This window comes from Melampsora larici-populina (genome assembly GCF_000204055.1).
Source record: "Melampsora larici-populina 98AG31 unplaced genomic scaffold MELLAscaffold_12, whole genome shotgun sequence".
Taxonomy (NCBI): Eukaryota; Fungi; Basidiomycota; class Pucciniomycetes; order Pucciniales; family Melampsoraceae; genus Melampsora; species Melampsora laricis-populina.
The window spans coordinates 1,434,306-1,461,258 of NW_006768776.1; the positions used below are offsets into that span (position 1 = coordinate 1,434,306).

At 40.2% G+C, this 26,953-nt stretch overlaps 3 protein-coding genes across 3 annotated transcripts; 1 reads left to right on the top strand and 2 right to left on the bottom strand.

The window, feature by feature from the left end:
* Window positions 1-2,242: 2,242 nt before the first annotated feature.
* MELLADRAFT_105222 (uncharacterized protein) lies at window positions 2,243-5,005 on the bottom strand (the record flags this gene model as incomplete). The annotated part of the gene is made up of 1 exon (XM_007408433.1): window positions 2,243-5,005. The coding sequence occupies one exon, from the start codon at window positions 5,003-5,005 to the stop codon at window positions 2,243-2,245; it is 2,763 nt and encodes a 920-aa protein (XP_007408495.1).
* Window positions 5,006-9,027: 4,022 nt separating this feature from the next.
* Window positions 9,028-11,835, top strand: MELLADRAFT_62059 (uncharacterized protein; the record flags this gene model as incomplete). The annotated part of the gene is made up of 1 exon (XM_007408369.1): window positions 9,028-11,835. One exon carries the CDS (start codon window positions 9,028-9,030, stop codon window positions 11,833-11,835), a length of 2,808 nt encoding a protein of 935 aa, XP_007408431.1.
* An 11,095-nt stretch (window positions 11,836-22,930) lies between these two features.
* Window positions 22,931-24,590, bottom strand: MELLADRAFT_105224 (uncharacterized protein; the record flags this gene model as incomplete). Its single annotated transcript, XM_007408432.1, has 7 exons — window positions 22,931-23,049; window positions 23,177-23,197; window positions 23,313-23,319; window positions 23,407-23,444; window positions 23,594-23,604; window positions 23,675-24,119; window positions 24,224-24,590. The coding sequence occupies 7 exons, from the start codon at window positions 24,588-24,590 to the stop codon at window positions 22,931-22,933; spliced, it is 1,008 nt and encodes a 335-aa protein (XP_007408494.1).
* Window positions 24,591-26,953: the final 2,363 nt, after the last annotated feature.

Consider the following 26,953-nt stretch of genomic DNA (forward strand, 5'->3'; position numbering starts at 1 on the left):
CCTGCTCATCTGAATGGTGGATCATATGTAATACCTCCTGTAATTTTTTTCAGTTTGACAAAAGCATTCAAAGAATTCACTACATACACTGACTCATAGTTTTGGTGTGATTCTATTAACTAAACCTCATGTAACACCCTTTTTGTTACTTTTGAATGGCTTTCAGAGTATTACACAAGTAGCTATGGAGGTATATGTAGTCAATTTTTGGGACTGTTTTGTCAAACTGGAAAAAGTTACATGATGTATCACATGTGACTTACTTCTTCAGACAAGCAGGGAACTGAGCCAACCTGTATGTACATGATAGCCAATAGTTTACTCAGCTTGTTCCACATATGTAGTGTGGGTGTTATGGATCAGGCGTGTAGTGATAGATCTTTTGATGACAAACTACAATAATCATCATTTTCCCAGTTCCACTTGGGGATAGTGTATAATGTTTATGGTGTAACTTATTACACTCTGATGAACCATCAATTAACACACTTACTTGAGATTACATGATACTTATTTCTATCCCTGAAGTTCACATGCTGTCCACAATCAATCAATCAAGCAGATTCAAGAAATTGGAAGCTTGCACAAATTCTGAATGTCTTATTACATAAATATTTAGGATAATACTAAACCCAGCCTGGTCCTTGTACTACCTCTGACCACCTGGATTTCATCTGTATCTAATCTTGATCTCACACTATCCCATGGGGCTTGACATTTGGGGTGGTCTGTTGAAATTTTGTCAATTTCATGTTGTGACCGTCTGCTTGTCAATTTGTTGATTTGAGATTTTGTGTCCATGAGAGGCCTGAATCATTTGTACTCCCCTCTAGGGAGGAAGCGTGGTATTAGGGAAAGTTGTAAGTTTAGAAGATTGGGTGGGTCGCCTGTGTGTGTCAATCATGATCCAGCAACAGACAACACCAGCTACGTACCATTGCAAGTCATGAGCAAAATCAAAAAAAGACCCAGTAAAACAAGCAGCTTTGAGAGAGCAAGAGACAAAGCACTCAAACTTTGACAACAAGAGATGGAAGAGATGCACCCACCAAGCCTCAGCAATGTTCAATGTCTATGATGTAGTACATAGCCTATGGACTGATGATGTAAACACACGCACATGGCGGATGCGCAAAAACTTACAACAAACCAATATCTTGATTGAGCTCAACCTGAAGATGGCAAATGTCAGACGTCTGCTAAAGGCAACAAAGCATTAGCCAATGTTGATGTCTTCACAAAGAAATGGTAGTAAGGCCATTTATCAGATGATGAATCATGTCTTTGAGCATATTGAAGTTCATGAACTTCAGACACTTTAATTTCTAACAAGAGAGTCAATGAGAGGTTTTTTATTTAACTAGAGGACAGAAGGATGCTGAATTTCAGTATTAGGAGCCCATTGCTTTTTGACTGATTGCAGACTGGCTAGAAGTCAACTTTCCTAGAAATCAAAAGGGAGGCACTAAAACCCATGGGGTTTGTATAGCAATGGCAAAAATAATGCAAGATTCAACACAGTATGCTGTGCACAACATACCAACCTCATCAGCTGTGATTTCATCCTTGTCTGAATCATGAACAGGACCAGAATCTGGGGAGGTTATGTGTTCAAAACCCTGTGGAGGCTGAGCTGGCATGTTTTTCTTTGCCTGCTAGTTGTTTGGTTTGGTTTGAAGTCTTGGCTTTCATTTGATTTCCCTAGCTCTTTCTTGGATGATTCACACTTCTTATTATAAAGTCTTTGAGCATCTACATCACAGATGTTAAGATTCAAGTGGCTCAATTTGATTGGGCTGGTAGTAATGGATAAATATATTCTTGGGGTCACAGCTTCCCTGGCAGACCAGAGATTACATATATCAGACTGATTGCCTGCTCAATCACCCATGCCCAGTGATCACTCAATGGATCTGACACATGCTCTATCACTTCAGTTCAAGCTAAATTGTAAAATGACAAGAGGTATAACTATCAGGTTGATCACGGCTTTGATGACAGGATCCATATGGAAAGACAAAAGAAAGGCTATAAAACTTTGGAAAGCAAGTATATATCTGTAGATATATCAAGCAACATACATCAAATCACAAATTGATCTACACTTCAAATATACACATATGCAAGTAAAGAAACTCCCAACCTCTCCCATACCCTACTCCATTCTCTTCCTCCTTTCTAAAACATAAAAAAGCCAACATGAGGTTTTGTGTACAAATGATAATTTTGAAAAAAAAAGTTTTCAATGTAAGTCTGCATCAAGTCCTAGGGTTTCTAACTGCTTCTTCAAAAAGGTATTCCATGTATCAACTAGGTTGAAGTGGTAGAGAGCTGCCAGTCTTTGTGGTCGAAGATCAGTCTCTTCCTTACGTGCGAGCTTCTTTCTCATCACTTCCAGTTTGGAGGTCTCCTTCGAAACTTTCAGACGCAATTTTCCACTTTGAAATATCGGAAGAAGCGCATCATATGCCTCTTTGGCACTAACACTCTCATTCACTATAAATTCTCGATGTACCTGTTGGATCTTTTCCAATTCTGTTTCTTTCAATTGTGACATCAATAGAAGTAGCTGAATCACTGTAGCTCTTCCGAATCCAAGGGCTGTGATCAATCCTGAGACTTGTTCAAAGTTGACGCTTCCCCCGATCTTGTGCATAATTTCTCTGGAGACTAATTCAGCACATCTCAAAACTAACAATTCATCTTCGTCACTCATACTACCTCGATATCCTTTAACACCATTCAGCCTCAAAGTTTCTGGTACAACCCTTAATGACTCCTTATCTTTTATAGCCAATAGCATAACCAACCACTCCTTTCTAGAGACAAAGTCGCTCCTCTCCTGAGCTTCGCTCAGTACGTATATTTCACCTATGGTCAAACAGTTTCTGCTTAATCTATAGTAAAGAGAGCTTTGCTCATTGGAGGATGACATCTCGAATAACGCCAGTTCAAGTTTATTCATTCGACCTATGATTTTATAAAGGTAATCTTGCGCAATTGAATGAACAGTTAGGGCTTCTAAAGGGCTGAGTTTTTCATCTTTTAATAGTTTTGCAAGGAGATCTTTAGATCCCTTCCTGATAGGAATCATAAAGTCCTTTGACCTGGCAATTTGAAGCATCTCGATCGCAAGCTGATTGTCTTCCATAGCTTTGATCTTGTCACTTGCCTTCTCTACAAAACCTTGAATCTCTTGTCTCTCCCTTTCAGTTAAAGCAAATCGGTATTTAGTCACTTTGTCCTTCATTCTACTTCTTACATTGCGCATAGTAGCAACCATGGCCTTCGTCAGTGTTGCTGCCGGTGCTGGTTTCAGTGCGCTTCCCGATGCTTGAAGAGGTGAGGGTTCAAATTTCACTTTCCGTGCTCTCTGTCTGCGTAATCGCATCATTTTCAGTTGATCTAAGCCTTCGAGGTCTTTTCTGAGCCTTTCCACAGAGGTCTTCATCACAATGATTGCATCTTCATCGGTACGTTTATCAACTCTTCTGACAAGCTCCTTTACCAAATCTTCAGATCCATCCTTATAGACCCACGGTCTGGAACTGTAAATGTATCCAACGACTTCATCCAAAAAGTCACGCGAGTCGTCATCAAAATCAGGACCCGAATCGTTCTTATTTTTGATCAGATAGAGTTCAGCTTTTTGTAAGTTGATGAAGGTCTCATTGAACCCAACTTTTTCCAAAACTTTTTTCAAATTTTCTCTTTGTATGTCAGATAATTCAATGGAAGTTCTGGCCATATTTTGAAGATCTTCCAACATACCCCAAACAGTGAAAGTCTCATCCTGATTTAAATCTAAATTCCTTTCAACTTTTTTAAGAATCCAATTAGTCTTTGCCAATCTTTTCTCCATCCAATGGGACAAATATTCTTTTGATTTGAGTAAACCAAATCTCTTTCTGCCTTTTGTATCAAGTAATTCTAGTATTATATCAATTGTTGGTTCAAGTGCCACAGAATCAATCACAGAGACTTCAATTTCGTTCCTTGGAGAAAAATTGAGGTTCAGGAGGCTTTGCTCTAAAAGCCGTTTGTGAGAGCGGATGATGGTTTTTGCGTCTTCTGGTAAAATATTTCGACGCATTTGGGCTCTTTTGGTTAGCTCTGTGACTATAGGGTCTTTAAAATCAATGGTGAACTTCTTATATAACGAGATGATAAAGCTGTTGAATCTGTCTTCGAGTCTCAAACCCTCGTCGTTCATGTCCATGAGCTCTTTAAGAGCGATACAGATCGGGGAGCTTCCCTTGTATGTACCCATAAGCTCCAGCTTGTCGAGGTATTGCAAAGCCTTCTTCCGACGAAAATTGGCTGGAGAGAATATCTTCAGCGTCTTCCAATAAATGAATCTTAAGAATCGCGACCAATGAGACAGACCCCCATTTCTCTCGTCGTAGGGAGTATTTGCAAGCCTGACTTTTTTAACAATCTTGTTCCAAATTTTCTGACTCATTTCGTCAGTGAGTTCAACCTGTGTCGCCGCCTTCAAGAACTTTTTCTTGATGTCTTTCTTATTGTTTGCTTCTTTTAAGACTATGGACTCGAATTTACGAGATAATCTCTGATATTCTTCCAATATATCAAGATTGAGTTTCTCATAACTGTTCCGCTCCTTCTCCAGTGCTTCTAAATCAACTCCTATGGTTTCCAGTTCATCAAACCAGCTTTGATGATCCAAACTCATCCAATCTTTTACCATTTCGATCTCGCTCTGATGAGTGAATTCTGCCGTTCGGTCTATCGCTACCCCCGTTTCCGATTTTGTTGAATGTGATTGAAAGAGATGATCCGCGTGATCCTGTTTAAAAAATTGTTTGGAAAACTGGCTATTCGGTGAATCTATATTGTTCGCTTGATCATGCATCAATTGCTCAGAGATCTCTTGTGCCCTGATTCTGCTGTCAGGAATCTTGATGTTGAGCTTAGGTTGTGCGAGGATCAGGGGAAGGCTTAGAAGGAAAAGAGCGTAGAAATGACGATAGCCCAGCATCTCCATCTTGGTAGAAGAAACCATCATGATGAATGATTTGCAAGTGATCAAAAGAGAATGATTGGGGAATTGGATGGATGACTAGATTATTTCATGTGTGCCGCGATGTATGTTTCCTGTGTGCCGCGATGTATGGAGATGACTTACAAAGTTCAAGTTTCCATCAGACATGTATGTATTTCATCATGTGCCATTCCATTCATACGCAGCTACAAACCGGGCGTGAGGAGCATATTTGCCATTGAGCACTTGAACGTAAAGCACAATTGAGCTGGGTTCCTTCCGACCTTGTATTCAACATATATAGGAGTACGAATCTCCGCTATGATCAGTACTCGCAGCCTGCTCTCCAGGCTGCCTTTATTCAAGATCCTGAACAGTCTGGTTCCTCACTGCCAGTGCCAACGAGCGCATCAAAGCCCCTTGCTCCTCGCTAGGCCCCGGCTAGGCCCCGGATAGGGATGAGTGATGACAAATGTAAACTGTGGTGTATATGTAAAATTTGTTTGTTGTACCAACATACATTGGAATTTGTATTACTTTTGCTAAAAACCTTGGCCCGATCAAGAAAAAATAAAACAGAATTAGACCCAGAATTCACCGCAGCAGAGAGAAAAAAGTTTGAGGGTGCTGTCACACGTGGTGCGACCTCCATTCCATTCCACTGGCCCGTCACTCATCTCTTGGGTCTAGTTCACCCTCACATGGCCATCTCTTTTGTCGCACACTCTGGCAAGATGAGCTTGTCAAACTTTTGGTAAGTCACTCTACGTGCTACATTATAAATAACATCTTATTCATCATCTATTGGGGTACTTTCTAACAACCTTCCATATCGTTTGATTCAGATGACCGTCCTCGCAACACAGTCTGATATCAGTGATTGGTCCACCTAGCTTTGTCTCACCATCACCTCACCAGCTCTTCCTTCCCACACTCTTTTGCGATGGGTTTGAGGTGTTGGATTGATTTGTGAAACCTCTCTGTCTGTACTACTCCTCATATGTTGATAACGAGCAGAATTTTTGTTAACAGATGAAAATAAGAGATGAGATGAAGATAAGAGATGACAAGCTTTTATGAAGAAGGGCAAGTTGATTGAGAGGTATCTTACATATCTCCAACCTGTCCGGTGCGAGCTCTGCTGAATACCAAAAGTCTGAGATGAAATAATTTATGAAAGATATCCAAAACGTGAGTGATTTTTCAACGTAGTCGAGATTGTCAGAATCATCGATTGGTCATGAAAAATATCACAGCCAATCAATTCCGATTGATTCTCCTATGAGGCAATCCTATGATTGCAAGCTGAGAACCATCTCAGATCTCTTATGAGGGCAATAAAAGATATCATCGGGCTTCAAGTTATCCAAACCCATTCGATTCGTCTATGGTCCTATGAACAGGATCAAAAACCATTTCAGTTTTCTTGAAGACATTCAAAGTCAAAAATCGATTGGCTTTGCTTAGTCAAAACCAATTGACCTTCCTATCTTCCTATGAGGAAGATTTTGAACAATCTCAGCTCTCTTGTGTCATCTAGAGACTGATGTTTTTGAACAAGACCAAAACTGATCGATCCGCTTGTAATCCTATGAAGAAGATTGAAACAATTTCAATTTTCACACCACTCTTATCTACAATTCATCGATTCTAATTCCTATACAATCACAATCTTTGATAACTACAATTCATTGATTCTAAATGATCAAGCGTATCTTCAAATATCTGAAAACTACAACGATGGTACAATTTGTGTGTTAATTCCGTTTGATTGGATTTGACCTAGTAATTAAAAGATGTGATCTCCAGACATCAAACTTTGACATATTGAATCCAAACTCGAAAGGGTTGAACTTGGGACAGTATGATGGTAGTTATTGGAGAAGATACCTAGAAATGTTGTTGGGGATTATCAGCAAGTTGAATGAAATGCACTGAAAAGACAAATGGAGGGATTAATGCAAAAAAGCGTACCTTTTTCCTTACAGAGACCAGCCATCAATTGTCCACACTGGATAGGACACATTTCCAGGATGCGAGAAGCAGCGGGGGATTGAGTTTGGTGAGGAAAACGAAGTGCTGGCAGGGATTTTGAGAATATGAACAAATTTTGGCGGCAACGGGGGAATCAAAAGGACCGAATAGGAGGGAGATCACACCACATGTGACAGCACCCTCAAACTTTTTTCACTACACCAAATGTAATCTTTACCGGGCGGTAAAGAAAACTACTGACATAGAAAAGTCCTGAGGCAACAGGAAGAGAGCTAAAAATCTGAAAAAATATGCACCTTGTTCCTAGATGTTGGGGCGTCATGATGAGTATTTTTTTGTATTTTACACACAGATATTGGTTTATGTACTAACAACAAACGCTGAAAATCATCAAAAACGCACATGTAACAATACCTGAAATTTGGGTCATGAGTATGAAGACAATATTTTGTGGTCTAAAAACTTCAATAACTTTTGCAATTCTGCTCCAAATAACTCGATTTTTGGTTCATTCAAAAGCTGAACTATTCTCCTTCACACTTCATAATGTCAGTAAGGTTCTATCTAGTCATTTAAACACTCTACATATGTTCAAACAGTTCTGCATGAATAGCTCTGTAGGATCTTTTTTAGACCAGCTACAGATGTGATGTCCCAATGAAAAATGTAGAGGAAAGGCTCACCTTTTTAATGCACTTCAAGTCGAGTGATTTGATTCAGAACTGCGAAAGTTATTGATGTTTGAAGATTCCAAAATCCTGTCTTCAAAATCAAGGGCCAAATTTCAGGTATTGTTACAGGTGGGTTTTTGATGATTCTCAGCCTTTATTGTTAGTACATTAACCAATATCCGTGTGTAAAATACAAAAAAATACTCATCATGACGCCCCAACATCTAGGAACAAGGTGCATATTTTTTCAGATTTTTAGCCCTCTTCCTGTTGCCTCAGGACTTTTCTATGTCAGTAGTTTTCTTTACCGCCCGGTAAAGATTACATTTGGTGTAGTGTTTCTCTCTGCTGCGTTGTGGCTGCTGCGGTGAATTCTGGGTCTAATTCTGTTTTATTTTTTCTTGATCGGGCCAAGGTTTTTAGCAAAAGTAATATCAGAAGTCATGACCAAGCGACCAATCCATTTGTTAAGTTTGCCAATCCATGGTCTCTCTATATAGCTTCAACTTCGGTGCGACCTCTTCGTGGCTGACTAACAGGCCCGCCAGCAACTCCAGTGACGGAAACATCACGGTCGATTCCAAAAAAAAACTTTGACCGGAATGCCCCGACATCCTGCTCGAATTCCGCGAACAAATTTAGCCAAGCGATGTGACATCGACTGTTGCGTTTTCAATTTTGTACAAAGCTACGGAAATCCCCACATACGGTTCATAAGAAGGGTTCTAGAGAGCGCAAGAGGGCTGCGTAAGGTGATGCTCACCTTTTGTACTCTTTGCGAAGTTTTGAAACGCGGCAGAAAGCCTGTTTTCAAGCCGCATATCATATATATCAAGCAACCGAAGTCCATTATAAATGATCAGATCCTACTGCATATAGCCCTCGAGGCTCGACTGCGGGTGAGCTCTGGCTCAGCCGTATCCTCAGCCTATGTAACCCGACAAGTTTTATAGACTACGCAAGGATTTTTGATGGTGAACGCTGTACTGGATCTGGACGCTTTCTTGCATTGCTGCGTGGAGCCTTAGACTGTATCCCTGTCTTTGCCGTAAATTTTGATCATAAACCTTTCGGTTTCTACAGAAGTTTTCTTTTCCGTCTCTCCATCAAAAAGCATTTATCGTTCGAAATCTTTTCATATACTCGTCCTTTATTTCTGGCCTCCCCCCAAGTGCTTTTCTTCCTTCAATCATCATAAAAATTACTCTCACAAGAGTGGTTCACACTTCAGTCATTCATCAATCGAAGATTGAGACCCACTTCAGTGAAGGATTCTACATCTGAGTGAAAATAGGTGCGAATTGCTGGCGTCACTATCATTACCTCAAACCGTCAAGCTGATTGTTTTCCTTGAAAAAGATGATGTTTCCAATCCTCAGACAATGGCAGCACCAAGGGGTCCTCATGACTTTTTTACTTCTGATGATCATCAAAAGGAGATGTGTCATGGGGCTCCCAGCGGACATAGGCGAAATCGCTGCTGGGGAGGAGATGGCGAAAAATTTGGGAGAAATAACTGGCGCCCACGAAGGGACGCATAGCGACGTTCTTCACCACCTACAAAACTCGGATCACCAGCAGGACTTGAACTTCGACTCGCAGACAAGAGATCATGGAAAGGCTTCGAATCACGAAGATGACTCTTCCTCATCTTCTCATGAAGATGACGATACTTCATCGTTAGGTGCAGACACAGCTTGGTTCGATGGAGACTTGCCATCTGTTTCTGCTGGAGAGCATGACCAACACATGGAAGAAGCCATCAAGAACTGGAGATCAGTAGATCACCAGCAAGCCGATCAAGAAATCAACGACAAGACCAACGAATTGATCAAACTAAGAAATAAACTCCAACACTTCCAAACAGAAGAAAAGGCGAATCTGGTCAGAGTAGATGATATACATCGTAAGGCATCTGAGAAGCTTATAGAAGAATTGAAAAGAGATCCTAGTTTGAAGAAAAAGCTGTCCACACAAGAGGGCAATTTGAAGGATAGCGAGGATCCTTCGGTACAATCATGGTTAGATATAGTAGCAAGGGTAAAACTATTCAAGAAACCTTCGGAAAAACCAGCTTTTGTGAAGTGGTTGATCAGATCCTTCTGGGAAAACCCACGTGACCTTGTTATGAAAGTCTTTGGAGGTAAATACTATCGAAGTTGGGCGGCATGGAGATACCTAAACAGTATGGTTTCTGATAAAACTTTCAGGAGTCGTGAAGATATTCAAGAAGCTCTCGAGATATTTCAAAAATTGGGAAAATCAAGATTGACCGACAATCAGAACAAACTAATCATTCTGTTAAAGGAAGAAGGAATACAAGCGGTTGAAGAGAAACATAAAACACTTATTGCTGAGGCCTCTCGACTTGGTTTCGAAGAAAACATGATAATTCCGAAAGATGCCAGGGAAATTGTACAGCGACATATGAAATACTTAATCAACATGGTCCATAGTGCTCATTTCTCGGATGATGATAAACTGGAGTTAGCACGTCTGACTATCGAACCATCGCCTACAAAGAACATAGAAAAGTTAGAAATTCTACAGGCCAAAGAGGGTGTCTCAAAAATGATCTACGATGAATTGGAGAAAGCAGCGTATATACAGGAAAAGTTGGTCGGTCATCATGAGTTGACACCTGATCAAAAGATACTTTTGAAGCATATTTACAACCATCCTGAATCGTTTCATATCGTCCCAGAAGAACTATCGGAAGCGGAAAGCAACCTTCTATCGGAAATTTCACATTTGTATGAAACACGTCGTCGATGCATTAATGAACAAAAGGCGGAAGTACAGCTTTTGAAGGAGAGGATGAAAAACCAGGATCATTTCGCTTCCCGAAAAGCTGGACGCTTGGCACAAATAAAAACAAATCACGGTGATAGAAATGGACCCGTACTGATGGATGATTCAGATATTGAGGTGATGGAAGGATTAGCTCAACAAGCAGATGAAGAAAGTCGTAAGATCAAGATTCCGTCTACAGAAATCACAAAGAGCGGCGAAATTTTGGTGGATCGATCCAAAGAAAACATCGTCGTTTTGGAACCGAAAGTAACCAGCCAAAATCAAGACGTGAAGGCTATAGAGATTTTGGAAGGTCTCGGTGCGGAAGGTGCTTTGAAGACCGAAGTGGACTTGATTGTTCGAAAGCTCGAAAACCGACCGTTTGTCTTGACAAAAGGCGAACAAGATCGCGTTCTTTATGCAGCTGAAGAGGCCAAGAAAAACGTGGGCAAAGAACCGGATGTCGAACTTGCGCGGGATATGCTTGAGCTCAGTTCAAAGAATCATTTCTTCCCTGATGCATTTAACACCCCAGGACTTAATCAGAAAGGTACTCTTCAGAAGATACTACGGGGAGAGCCCCTGTCGCTAAGAGAGTCTGTAATGGCGAACTCACTGGCAGCCGCATATCGTCAACACATAGTTGACCGGATGACTGAACCTGAACTGGCTCTTCTATCGGTTCGCAAATTCAAGCACACGATGCAGCATCTATCTGAAGGAGAGACGAACGCCCTGTTAGAACGGATAGAGCGATATTCTCTTGGTCCAGACGAATATTTTACAATTTTGATGGCGCTGGAAAAGAAAAAATACTTTACCTCAGATCAATGGTTCCTGTCCTTCGTGAGCCACGCAGAGAGTTCCGGTACGGAAATTTCTCCAGAGCTTGCGGAAGTCAAGAGTGGGTTGGAAAATTCGATTCACCTGAGCCCTCACCTACAAGAAGTGCTTGATCACTTCAATGTAAACGTGAAACTGGCAATTGTGAAACAACTTGAGGAAGAGGGTTCTGAAGAAGGGCGTTTCCTCGATGAAGCTATGGGTATTATTGGCTCTGCCGCGATTGGTACCACAGATCTTGAAAGGTTGCAGCTGATCTCACAAATGAATGCACAAGAAATTCGAGCATTATTCGAACATCAAGACAAGTATGAAGACTTGGACAAGTTAGTCAAGGAGGCTCAACGCAAACTGTCCTTGGTAAAAGAGTATGATCAAAGAATGCACATATTTAGTAAAGAACAGCAATCACTTGAAGAAAAAGTAGACGCTCAACGTTCACTGTCAGAACTAAGCTTTCAAAACTTGGAACAAACAAAGCACATCTTCAATGAAAAGCTGAAGTCTCTGGGTATTGATCATCATTTCTAGCGTGACATATCCATCGGTCTGCTTAGGTTGTGACAAGTCTTTTCATACCTTTCCATTGAATTCCGAGGATGTGATCTTATACTCAGATTGAAGCTTGGCCTCATATCTATCCGCTGCTCCAGAGTTTGTTGATAGATTGTAGGAAGATATGTAGTTCCTTTCATTGTTTTTTCCTCATCTCTACAGAAGAATGATTATGTGATCATGTTATGTAAAGATTCCATCACTAGGTCAAGATCATTCATTTTGAGATCAAATCTCTAAAATAGCATTTTGTTCTATGCATTCTTTCCACAAACCCCCAAAGGTCTAGGAAATTAATTGTGGCTGTCCATAGGGTCACTGTAATAAACAGAACATACCAAAAACAAGACTCATTCCAAATTGTGTGATTTTTGAAAGGTCCAAGTTGGACAATTTGTGTTTTTGAGCCATTCCTGGATTATGTACTCAGTACAAAAGCTGAGAATCAGATGACTGTGAATAAGTAAAATGTCTGTTTGATGGCCAAACTTTGAGTCTGGGGTGGAGTAGTTTTTAGTACCTGCTCATTTAATTTGATCGCCTCTTGCACAAGGGACGAAGTGCTAGATACGTCCATGGATGAGTAACGTTGTGTGAAGGAAATGACCAATGGGGGGAAGTTTCCATTAAAGGACGAATCCGGGTTAAATTACTACACTAGACATATGTGAGAACAGGCTTGAGTCCGCAAGTCTTACACCTACCTAAGAGGTGGCATACCCGGATTCCCAAAGACTTCCCTCTGCCCATTCGGAAACTTAGTTCCAAATTTCCAGAGGAAGTCGAAAGACTATCCTAATCTCATCACTTGAGGAGAACAAGCGTTACAATCAATTCTTATCATTTATTAACTAACTAACTAATAATTTTTTCTCCAGCCCACCCACCCTCAAGAATTCATCAAACACACGAATATTACAACAAATGGAGGAGAGCAAAACCAGACTTCCTAAGTTTCAGAGAGAGTTCTCCTAAAAGTCAGGAGAGATCTCGGGAGCAAGTCTCTCGCGCTCCTCCGTCGCGACCAGGCGTCAAGAAGGAGAGTTCCTAAGGATTTCTCCTCTGTGAGGCGCCTAACTCCCATTGTACTACCTTACCTCACCTAGGATTAAACCTAGGCAAGGTAAGGCTTTGCCCTAATTGTTAATAAAAAATGATAATGTTATAAGATTAAATGGAACACTACGGTATAAAGTTTCTCACTGTCCATTCTAGCAATCAATGCTTATCTTCTACAAATGTTCATGATCCACTGTGAACATTATTCAACTTCCCCAAGTGGAAATGGGAAAACAATTAGGAGTTGGAGTATGGTTTAGCATAAAAGGATCCATCACTTCACACCTGAGCCATAACACCCACACTACATATGTGCATCAGACTTAGTGAATAGGTGGCTATCATGTACATACATGTCTGCTCAGTTTTATGCTCAACTGGATATGTGAATCATATGTAATACATGCTGTAATCTTTTTCAGCTGGGCAAGCCCATTGAAAAAGTCACCACATACACTGACTCAAAGTTTTGGTGTAATTTAATCAAGGCTGTGACCCAGCCCTGGCCCCGGCTGGCTCAGTCTGCCCAAAATCTTTCTGGAGGCACATGGTACGTGCCCTGACACACATGCTTGGGGTGATGAAAGCCCTGTGGGCAGCTCAGGTGGGGCCGGGACACTCAAGACCCGCTGTCTTTTTGCTGTGTTGACAAAATCTTTCTTTCTAAATTTCCTCCTATAGCTTTTTGATTTTGATGTAGGCTCATATAGCTTCCACAAAGCATCACACACACACAAACTTGCAATAAAGTTCACAATAATCACTGTATTGCCCAGTTTTAGCACCTATAATCAGGTGTGCCCTGGTTGGCCCTGAGCACTTTCTGAAGGCCCTTGGGTCTAGTCAGGGTCAGGCAAAACTCAGGGCCGGGTCACAGCCCCACTTTGGACTATGTTGTGTTTAGCTCTCATTTTGGAACACAAAGATTTCTCATTTTATAACACTTATCCTTAGTTTACAGTGGCTCTAAAGTTCCACTTGAGTCACATTGTCAAAACTGTCAAGATTGACCTTCCAGACACCAAAAAAGGTCTGCTGACCAAGTGCCAACCCTGGCCAACCCTGTTTGGTCAAATAATTGGATTCTCCATTGCCATCTCATCATTGACTTCAGCAGAGTAAGGAAAAAGATTGTTAGACTTGTTGAAGTACGATGAGCTCTAAAATCAAGACAATAGGGGGTTTCAAGTCAGAAATTTTTTGTGAAACTTTTTGAAAAACGGACAAGTTTTTTAACCTTCCAGTGTTTTTTTCTGCAAATTTACGGTCAACAGCATCCAGGACACCTAAAAAGGTGTCCCAATCTTTCTTCAAATTTACAGTATATTTTGCAACATTGGACAACTTGTTTGACTTAAAATACCATAAATTTCTTGACTTGAAACCCCCTAATAATGAAGCCCTATAGGAGTAATAAAAACAGACTCTACAGGAATACAACGAATATGAATTGAACGGATTCATTTTCTTTGACAATAGGGGGTCTCAAGTCAAAAAAAATTACAGTATTTTGCAGTACAACAAGTTGTCCAAGACTGTAAAATGTCACGTAAATTCCAAAAATTTGGGACACCTAAAAAGGTGTCACAAATGCTGTTGACTGAATACTTGCAGAAAAAAAACACCGTAAAATTTTGAAAACTTGTCTATTTCATAAAAATTTCCACAAAAGTATCCTTACTTGAATTCCCCTAATTTCATTTCAGGGATCCTTCTACTTCCCTTATCTTTCTCTTGAAAAATGTTGGTCTTCCTAGAACTTGAAGGTATCCCATCTCTTTCAGCTCATAAACATACCATACCTTACTTGGAAATCACTCATTGAGACAATTTAGCTGGATGTCCGGCAAGAAATCAAACATTCACTGCATTTTTGTCAATGTCCAACTTACTTGAACAAGATGTTCAGATACTTAAATTACTTATTCTCTCATTTTAATCTCTCAATCCTTGAAATTTTTGAATATTGACAAAATAATGTGCTGATAAGATCAAAGGGATCCTTGATGAGATTGAGGATTGCCACGGGGCTGGTAAGCACCTGTTCACCAGGGCTTATTTTGGGACAGGAAGGTCATTTTTGTCAATTTTGACAATGTGACTCAAGTGGCACTATAGATATAAAGCATCCCCAGTGGTGCTCGTATTCTGCGGGCTCTCAACAATACAGGCAATGAAAACCTCAAAAAACACTGCAGCGGACCTCACAAAATGTGAGGTGGGACGTCAAGAGTCTCCAAATTTTCATCGAGAGTCTCCACACTTAGGGGGCAATCAAGAATCTCAATGACACATGCACCCCCAGTATTGCAGTTGAGTAGATATGTCTTTGAGTACAAGCATATAAAAAGACTCCAATTGCAGGATTTGCATAAATTTAAGTGCTCCGTTGTACAGACACACTTTTTTGACTCCCTACATTTGAAAATTATTTTGGGGGGTCTGTTTGGGAGCCCCCAAGACATGAGCTCTGTTGGAGATTCTCTTAGAGCCATCATATTATTTCTCATTCTATGGTATTTATTTGTAGTTCACACTTTCCCATTCATCCTTTCTTTTTCAAACAATCTCATCTTAGGTCTCTTCCTTTATTCAAGACTTTGACCTGGTGTGTGGGTGTGTAGGCTGTGGACTGCCTGTCACAGAAAGGTTTTAGCCGTGTCTCTACTCCCATGATTGTCTCTCTGACCTATGCTCATCTTGTGCTTTCTAGTTTGTTGCCATTGGACCATATCTGATTCTGTTTTTTAGCTTACATACTCTACTATTCCTGCCCATCTATTGTAAGGGTTGGAGGCACGGTTCTTGAAAATTCAAACTTGAGGTATGTGTGATGAGGCGCACAGAGATTGTGAAGATGAAAAGTTTCACAGTCTGTATCTTCTCTCATGTCAGGGCTGGGGGCTCCGGGTTCCTCCCGGCCCCGTCTTCTTGTTCTCATCCACCTCGTCTCGGGTCCTGATGGGCCTCACCAATGTTGTCGTTCCTTTGGCCACCAGCGCCAATTCCACTCTAGCTCACACTGTTCCTGAGATCAGCTTCTTTTTCTGAAACTTTTCAAGCATTAAAGCCTCTTGAAATCCTATTTCAAAATCCTCAATACAGTACATTCCCTCTGCCAAACCTCTGTAGTTTGACCATTTTCACTCAGAGATAAATTATAATTTCCCCCTAATTTGTCCATAGGCAAACAGTTTTTTTGTTTATTTAAACACTTTTCAAGAAGTAGAAGAAAAAAATAAAAGAACAGGATCACAGACTAGAAGTATGAGGTATGAGTATATCTGATGTTACAAGAGGATCGATCACATACAAAGAAGAAACAAATCATTGAAAAAATAACTGATCATCAAACTAAACTAAACTAAACTCAATCACCTTCAATACCCATAACCAAAAAAAATCCAAAAAACAACAAACAAAAGATATCGGAAAATCCCACAATGCTAAAAATTAATTCAAGCCAAATAAAACCATGAAATCTGAGCTCCAGAGTAACTTGATCAGTTCGATTCGTTTTTGTTGAGTGCCGATGGTGGATCAAGGCACGTTAGCTAATAGGATCCCAAGTCGTAGAGTGACAATTGCATAAGTACCTGTTGAGTGCCGATGGTGGATCAAGGCACGTTAGCTAATAGGATCCCAAGTCGTAGAGTGACGAGGGATCTAGCTACTCCGCCATCGGCACTGAGCTAAACACTAACTACTACATGTCACATAGGTGTATCCTAGTGAAAGCCACACACAAGTTCGCACACACATAAGTAGAAAATAGACAGAACATCAACACCCCCCCCTTTCACTAGCGATGCACATCACCCATTCATACAAAGTAAAGGTTTGAAAAAATTAAAAAGAACATGTCCAAGCGGTTTCGTCATGATATCCGCCTTCTGATTCCTCCCATCAATCCATAAAACTTCCACAATACCATCAAAAACTAACTCATTCACATAATGAAATTCACGCGCCACATGATGAGACCTTTTTGTCATATGTAAATCTTTTGCTACTTTAACTGCCGCCGTATTATCACACAACATCTTTCCTTTGATACGTTTCCCCAACATTTCCTCCACCACATTCAATATCCACACTAATTCCCGTGCTGTAGTACCTAATGCCATATATTCAGCGTGACATGTAGATGTTGCAACACAACTCTGCCTCCTCGATGCCCAAGCCACCGGACAACCAAATAAGAAAATAACATATCCATGCGTAGATCTCGAAAACTCCCCCCCCCAATTCGCATCACAGTATGCTTCTATGAATTCGTTTGGATCTTTCCTGCTGAAAAACAAACCATTTGTTCTCGTACCCGATACATATTGCAGTAAATGTTTCAATGCTGTCCAGTGAGACGATAATGGTTTTGCCGAGAATCGTGCTAAATAATTGACAGTGAACGCTATATCTGGACGTGTTCCAACAGCTAAATAACTCAGTGACCCAATTAAAGACAAGTACTTGCTAGCTTCTAATGCTACTTCATCATCCTTTGCTGATTCGAGACTCAAACCTGCCACCATAGGTGTTTCCGCACTCGACATCAAAAATCCAGCCTCCGTCACGATCTGAGTCGCTAAAACTTCTTGAGTTAAAAATAAACCATCATCCTTCTTAACCAATTTCACACCTACTATCTGCTCTACTTCATCTTGCCACACCAGTTCAAAAAATTTCTCGAGAGATTCTCGCAAATAATTAATCATCTTGTCACTTGATGAACAAACCAACCCGTCATCCACATGAATCCACACAATCGCCACATCTCCTTCTGATTTCAACACATAGATCGACTGATCATTAACACAGTATTTGCAACCAACCTTCGAGAGTACATTTGAAAAGAATTTCCACCAACACCTCGCCGCTTGTTTAGTTCCATACAATGCACGTCTTAACTTCAAAACATCTCCTTCTCTCAAACACGGATAACCTTCAGGTGCCAAAATGTAAATTTCTTCATCAATTGGACTATGCGGATACGCTGAAACCACATCAAACCCCTTCACTATCCATCCTCTACACACCGATATTGCTAAAATGATCAATAGAGATGCAAATCTAGCAGTAGGCGCAAACGTCTCATGAAAATCCACACCTTGTTCTTGATTGAAACCCCTGACCACAAATCTTGCTTTATACTTCTTCACTTCACCATCTCCATCCAACTTTTTAGCAAACACCCACTTCGTAGACACAGCTCTCTTCCCTTCAGGTAACGCCACTTCAACCCACACATTCATTCTTTTCAACATCTCAATCTCCTTATCACACGCCTGCTTCCACTGATCTTTCTCAGAACTCTTCATAGCCGTCTTGAAACCAGATGGTATCTTATGCGCAATACCTGCTGCGAGCATTTGAATGTGCTGAACCAATACATCTTGTTCTCGGACTCCTTCAGTTATCTTACTATCATCTAATTCAAACGCTACTTCAAGTACACTAAGCAATTCTTCTTCTTCATGACTGATATTTAAATCATTGAGTAAATGCTGAATCCCTGAAGTCTTATCTGGAATCGGCCATTCATCGGTAGAGTGTTTTACGAATTCATTACTAGCTTCTTCCTCCAACCACTCAGCATGAGCTGACTCCAAAAACATATTCGTTTTAGGGTCCCAGAATTTCCATCCTTTCGATCCAGATGGATAACCTATGAATCTACACTTGACAGCCCGATGATCCAGCTTTTTACGAATTTCTTGAGGTACATGAACAAATGCCCAAGATCCAAAAACACACAAATGATCAGCTTGTGGTTTTTCCTTGAATAGTATCTCTTGAGGTGATTTCCCATTCGTGTTAGAGTTTGGTGTTCGATTGTGTAAATACGCTGCTGCTGCCACCGCAAAACCCCAAAATGACTTCGGAATGTCTTCCTGAAATAGCAAACATCTCATGATTGACTGAATTGTTCTTTGCGATTGTTCAGATGTTCCATTTTGTTCATGATGATAACGCATAGTCTTCTCTAGTACAATTCCTAGACTTGCTAGATAGGTTTCCAGTGCTTGATTCATAAATTCTTTACCACCATCATTTCTCCATCTCTTAACTTTTAATCCGGTCAATCTTTCTACCTCAGCAATGTACCTCTTAACGCAAGCTATCGTGTCCAATTTTTGATTAAGCGGATAAACCTTGATGAAAGTTGAATGTACATCCCTGATGTTCAAAAAATACGACGCCCCCCCCACAGATTTCGTTTGAAAAGGTCCACACAGGTCCGCTACAATTAAACTGAGAGGCTGATCATGAGACATAAATGATGGTCCTATCCGATTTGTTTTTGTAGACTTCGCATCAGCACAAACTTCACATCTTTCAGTCGGACCAAGCTTCATTGGCAGTCCGTGGCATGCTCCATCAGCAATCATCTTACGGAGCACTCGTTCGTTCGGGTGTCCTAACCTCTCATGCCACAACTTATAAGAACCAATCGCCATCGTTTCTACACTTGATTTCAGAACTTTAAAAATCCACCTCTGACCAACTCTCTTAGCTTTCATCATCACTCCATCTTTCATTCTCAATTTAAGTCCAGTCTTGTCAGATTCAAAATTTATTCCCTGATCGTGAATTGCAATACCAGAAACAAGATTATGACGCAAACCCTCACACAGATAAACGGGTTCTAATACACAATTTAACAAAGGATTATCCATATCTGATATCCTAACACTTCCAACACCTGTAATCACCGCCTTAGTAGACCCATCAGCAACCATCACATTAGAGCATCTCCTATCGTTCGAGTAAATTTTCTGTAAATTTTCTGTACATACTGACTCGGTACGGTATCACTTGATACAGAACGGTGGAAATCCACTATCGTTGCATTATATCAAACAAAGTACAGTACATACTGTACAGAAACACCTCATTGCCACTATCGTATGTTCGGTAAAAAAAACTGCAAATCTCATGTTCTATCACGCAACAATCCATCCGAGCACAATCAGTTTGCAAAGACAATTGATCTGATGACAATTGATTTCAGAACAATCACTTTGAAAACAAGATGATTGACTTCATAACAATTGACTTGAAAACAATCGAGCTGAAAACAATCGAGCTGAAATCAAACGAGCTGAAAACAAACGATTGAAAAAAGTCAATCAAAAAACGATCGATTAGAAAAAGATCAATTAGAAAAAGATCAATTAGAGAACAGCCAAGTTATCTATATGACCATTTGAAAACCATTGATCACAGAAAACGGAGAATTTACAAGATGAAATTGGTGTTTGATGGTGATACAGGTGTAGTGGGATAGAGTGGGACTGATTTGAGGATGAGTTGTAGGATCGTCTCGGTAGAAGTCGAGCAGATTTGCAGATACCGACCTCTGCAGAATTGGTAGAGGTCCAGCAAATTTACTGGACCTCTACAGAATTTCTACAGATTCTGTGGGTACCGATGCATGATTTTGACACGATTGGGAGTTTTGACCCTTGGTACGGTAAAATTTACCGTACCGAAGCCGTTTACCGAGACGATAGGAGATGCTCTTAATCGGTGATATCTTCTTGAGATTCATGAATGTTTCTGGTGAATTAAAAATGTGGTGGGTAGCCCCGGTATCAAAAATAGCATCATCAACTGAAGTATTCAGGCGAACGTCACTAACAGTAACATCTTTAGGATCATCCCAAGGTTGAAGATCCAATTCAGCCATTTCTAACTCGACTTCATTAGTCTTGACAGATCCGCTGGTAGATGCCTTCTCACGAGATTGAAATTGACGTTTGCGTCTACACTGATTCGCAAAATGATTAAATCCGTTACAGTTGTAACATCTTTGTGGCCTGTACGTGTTGAACGAAGTGGATGCTGACGAGTTACCACTTGTCGGAGGAATACGAGTCGTGACCTTCAAAGCCTCTGGACCTTTAACTCTTCGATATTGAATATCAGCCGCCGTAATCGCCTTCTGTACATCACTAGTTGTGATTACAGTTGCCGGATTTTGCGCAATACGGTCTTCAAAAGCTGCATCTACATTTGGAAAGTCTGCTGGCATTGAATTCCTGACGATAATAGCAAACATCTCATCCGATAAATCCAATCCAATCATTTTCAAATCTTCTTTCTTCTTCCTTAACACATTCAAATGACTTTCTAAACTTCCTACACCACTATCATATTTCAAGTCATTGAGTTCAATCAACTTAGCACATCTTCCGGCAAACGAAACTTTTGAAAATTGTTTCCTAAGCTCAGCTAAACGCCCACACGGATGCTCAATACTGTCCACCATCCTAGACAGCTCGTCATGCATCGTCCAGTACAAGATACTGTTTACCACTTCAGCATATTTGGGCCTGTAATTCTCATCCCCCGGAATCATAGTAGGTTCAAGATAGTCGGCAACATCGGGAATCAAAGCTAAGAGCATCCGCACTCGTTTGCGGTTGTTAACTTGGTCATGTGCGGTAACAACCTCTACATTAAGTAAAAAATTACTTAACGTGACCAAATTTCACACTCGTGCCAAAATTACCTGCACGGTAGTTAACTAACTTGAGAGGTAATTTGAGTTTCCACACTGATGCAGAGTTTACAGACTCAAAATATACCAAACAAAAAAATCAATCGACTTTTCAGTCAATCAGTGCATTTCAAGCGATCCCTGCCAGGGAAGAAGAGCTTTGGGACAGGGAAGTTCATTTGAGAGTAACTTGAGATCTCATCACCACTGGATGGTTGGCACAGAGAGGTTTGTAGACAAGCAAACAAAAATTCATTGCACCATCAATTAAAAGTTGTCATGTTGAAGACCATTGAGAATTTGAAAAGAAATGCAGATAATGAAGACCCTTTTGCATAGTTCCCCTCTACAGTTGAATGTGATATCTATTTTTCAAATCCTTTTGAAGTCAATCCAAACGACAAGACATGTTCAAAACCTTCTAAAATCAAAACAAACGATCAGAAATTGATCCACTTTGATCTAAAACCCTTTTAAACCCAATTCGATATTGATAAATCTAAAATCTCAATGAACATATATATAATCACATGTAAAGTAGAACAATCTTAATCAATGTTGGATAAAGAGAATCATACAGTAAGAAACCAGACATACCCATTAGTTTGATGAATTAGAAGACAGTCGGGTCTCCATTGATTCTTAAGTCGGGTGTTTTGAGTCGAGAGGAATCAAGAGGAGTTGAGTCGGAGTTGAGTCAAGTTGGCAAGTTGGCAAGTTGGTGTGCTTGAGAAGTGAAGAGGGGGCTGGTAATTTGGCTACCACATGCGTTAGCCAATCGGTAAATTTACCGATTCGCTAACGCAAATCGATCAAAAGTTAACTACCGCGGGCCTAATTTCTCACCAGTGTGGGAAAGGCCCCGCAGTTGCGGTAAATTTTACCTTACCGCACGCGATTTACCGCACGAGTGCGGATGCTCTAAGTAATTTGTAATATTACGTTCCCATGTTGTAAAGTTTGAACCGTCGACTTCCAGTTTCGCGATGCTGCTTAACTTAATCGGCAGATCTTTAGTCATTGATGCAAACCTATTGGCGAATGCCTTTGCAGCTGCACGAGTCATCTTCGGTTTAGATTCCAGGTCGAATATCCGATTTAAGTTTGATTGATCGGGTGGTCACTCTATTAATAAAAATGAATTTTCAAGATTAAGTTTGAAGAATCTAGAATATCTGGGAATTTCAATGCAGCTATTTTAGACGCAGGCTCATAACCTGTTGAGTGCCGATGGTGGATCAAGGCACGTTAGCTAATAGGATCCCAAGTCGTAGAGTGACAATTGCATAAGTACCTGTTGAGTGCCGATGGTGGATCAAGGCACGTTAGCTAATAGGATCCCAAGTCGTAGAGTGACGAGGGATCTAGCTACTCCGCCATCGGCACTGAGCTAAACACTAACTACTACATGTCACATAGGTGTATCCTAGTGAAAGCCACACACAAGTTCGCACACACATAAGTAGAAAATAGACACAACATCAACAGTTTTGATCTATTGCACTAATTTCATTCTTGATCAAAACTTCCACAACTTTCGATCGAGCTTAAATGTCTCTTAGTATGCCTTCGAGCATTAGAAAGGATGTTGAAGGTTTGTTTACAGTTTTCAACTTCACATTTATACGCTGTGATATGGCACACAAACATACCCAACATGGATAGCAGATACCAAACATCAAGACAGTGACTTTAGTATCATTCATTCCTTGTTTTTGGTAAGAAGATTTCAGTGAGGGATAGTCCTGAACTTACGTCTTTCTCCTGTATGAACACCTGTTTTGGTCGTATGAATTGAATATATCAATGAAACAATGAGCAAATCAGTCATGCTGTTCAGATCATTGATACGTCGTGTACTTTGGAAGATCATTGAGATTTTTCAACGTACGATTATGCTGGAAGAGGTAAATGATTGATGATCAGATCAGTCAAGGTTTCATATAGTTTTGTTTAAAAATGATAGATCAAGAATGAAAACTTACTTGAAGTAAAGTAGAAGGTCTTGCAAAAAGTTTGTTGCCTTTGATGATATGCAGAAAAAAACAGAGGAAAATAAAAGATTCAATCTATCAAACTTCTGATTTCCCTACTACTTCTTGGAAATTGTTCGGGTTCGTATCTTAATCCCAAAGATATGGATGGATACGTAAAGTGATCAAAGCAGCTTACAAAATTGACATCTATGTAAACCTCAATGTCAGTTACAATCAAATCAGATACATATGCAAACAAATCTAAATCTCAACTAACGGATATTCTCGATATTTCCTTCCACAAACCGTTCGACTATGTCCAATGATCTCAGCATGATCTCGTGCATAGACTAAATTGTTAGTGATTTGAGTTTGATTAGTGATCGAATGAATGTCTTCTTCAACTAAAACAAGTTTTTCATGATTTTGATGTTTTGACCATTGTTTTCTTTGATCTTCTTGAGTTTTGTGTTGATCAATCAAAGTGAGAGATTTTAAAGATTCATCTGAATATGATGGTTTTGATGGTTGAACGGAGGTTTGTTCTGAATGGTTATGTTGATGTCTAGTTGATTTGTAATTGGTTGGATGGATTCTGTTCCAATTTGGGTCCAGCTGAAGGACGGAATTCTGTTTTTGTTCGTGGTTTATAGCCACAGGGGTAGATGATTGATAGCTAAGTTGAAAATGAGTTTGAGGCATTGGCGGTGATTGGGAACTGACTATTGAAATTGAATGATGAATCAACATCAGAATATCTTCTATTTCGAAGATCAAAGTAAAGATTGATGGCCAGTGGCAATAGCTTTCAACTTGTTAAACTTACAGCGAGTCCCCTGATCTGAAGAGAAATGAGATGACAATGGAGATAAAGATGCAACTGAATGGCTCGAGTCCGAGAGAGAATTGGTTGTGATTGGTAGTCTAGCGTGAAGACTGTTATGATGGCTTACGTCTGAGAGGGGTGAAACCGCATTTGCGTAATTATAAGATGGATTGAAACTGAGTAATTCGGTGGTCAGAGTAGCATTGGATTCAGATAGTGAGTGGTTAAGATGGAGACCAAGGAAACATGACTGAGATGGATTATGATGATGATGATGATTTTGATTAAGAGAAGAATGATGATTTGGATGATAATAATCATCAAGGTGATGACTAGTATTATTGAGACTGCTCGACGTCGGACTCATGATAGATGTATGAAGACGAGTAGAAAAGGACACTTTGAAGCACAAAAAGATTCGCATCAGATCCAGCGACAAAACCCTTTAGATCTATTGAAGGCTCACTCATTTACAAGATCACCTCGACGATTTCCACCGTCAGACTCACCGCCACTGATCTTCAAGCTAGATTTTTTTAATCCCGAGAATCAAGAAATCCTGTGAGCTCGCAAAAAATCATCAGCAAGATTAGACAACTTGAGCAACAAAAAGAATCCACTCAACCTAGATACAACAGATTCCTACTTTGAACTCGGATATAATAAATATGACACTTGCAAACGGAAGAATACGAAAGATACGGATTTTATCAATCAATTTGATAAACCTAGAACAGACACGAAACACCTTCAGGTGAAGGGTGATTATGTGATGGCAAATGGAAATAGATAGGGTATATAATTTTTATAGTGGAACAGTAATAGTATAAAGTGAAGAGGTTAAAGGAATAAGTTTGATATGTAGAAATCAATCATATGCGCATCGATGATATAACTTGGAATGATAAAGTGATTGATTGATTTTGAAGTGATTGATATGATTGATATGTTGACCTTCCACGATTGACTTGAGATTCAAAAAAAAATCTCAAGTCTTCAATGTACACTATCTCTTTCAATCAACCACTTTCCACGGCCACTGTTTCCTTGCTCGTACATATATTACATGATAAGGTTTGAAGTGAGGCGGAGTTGAGTGTGGGTCTGAAGATATCTCAATATGTGTGTTGGACGAGCATGGTAAGCTTAACTGACGAGTGGACTCAAACCCAGTTAGAAACTCTGGATTCTTGTTTTGGAATTCGTTTCGTTCTGTTCTTTTCTTTCTTGGTTCTTCTTGCGCATTCTCGAATCACAGCTATCACAGCTCATCCGCTTTGCAAAGACTCAAAGTAAAACCTTCAAGTTGGTATCACCTCATTCTGATCATGACCGGTGATGGGTTGGGTTGAATTTAAATATGTACAAGTTCAACTGATATACTTTCTTTCGAGTCATGATGAGTTCTATCCAAGCAAGATCCGAAACTTCAATGATCATTCGCCCTTTAAAATTCTCTCCGCGGCGAGTTGACTGTTGCAGGATGGATAGAGTTTGAATTTAACCACGCCTGTTTGATATTCTTTTTCATAACTGAATTCCAAAACCTCAAACACGTTCCTTCAAGTTGAGATGATTGTTTAAACCGATGAAAAGATTCTAACAAGGCAGTCTCTGAGTTCATCCATCATGATCGTGAGACTCAAATTACATGGGTGCAAATTGAAAAAAAAAACCTTGAAATTGACTTTAAGACCATCTTCCAGATCACTTTCGAAGAAGATGACGTCGAACAGTATTCTAAAGGGCGAAGGATGAAGTTAAGACTGAGAATGGTCCCAAATAATTACATATTCATCAGTCTATATTTCCTTCCTGCTTGTAATTAGGTCACCCTCACTGATCTTTACCGCTCATTGACCATCCTGACGATGAAGATGGCTCGAGCTTACTATTTATTTGGATAAAGTATCCACAAGAATGTTCAGATAATACGTTATATGTGAGATTGGATGTGGGTGTAGGGTCATGATCAGTTTCAGTGTTTCCATATGATTTCCTTCCATCTATCAATCAGTTCTCCAATGGAAATCGATCAGTGTGAGGATTTTGATTTTAATCTTGCCTATGCATTTTGGAAAGTAGGGTAACTATAGAATGAGATATGAAGGCTTCAACATTCAAATTCGGTTGATGAATATGCCAGCCCAGCCATCACAAACTCCCTTATAAACTCCGCACTTCCCTCGGCTTAAGTTCTTCTACATCCACCAATTCCAATTCATCGTTCTACAACTTATTCTAAAAGAATTTCTAGTGCCACTCAATTGAAACCTCGTCACCACTTCAGCCTGCCCAAGATCACGTACGTAAATAAAAAAGCCCCCCCTTCCCCGCGGGAGTCACAACCCATACCGCCGATCAAGTGTTCAAATTGTACAGATGACCAACATGCCAGCAGCCAAAATTGTTAACTCCAAACCTTGAAAGCGGGCAAGTTCAGAGGATTCCCGCAGCGAGGTGACATCATCGGTACATCTTTTAATGGAAACTCGCTCCGTTTGATCGGTCCTCGGACCATGTGCGAGATGATTTCTCTTGATTTTTTTGGACTGGTGATTGAATGTTCCTGCAATTTGATGCCAGTGGGTCAATCAAGTTGATAGTTCAAATGGGCTACAAAGTTAACAGGAGGCACGACTTATTCTGCATTTGGTGGTATTGTTTGAAATAAGCCTATCAGAAGTAGGCTCCCCTTTCTGTGAGGCATCAAAGCAGTACTTGTTGCTT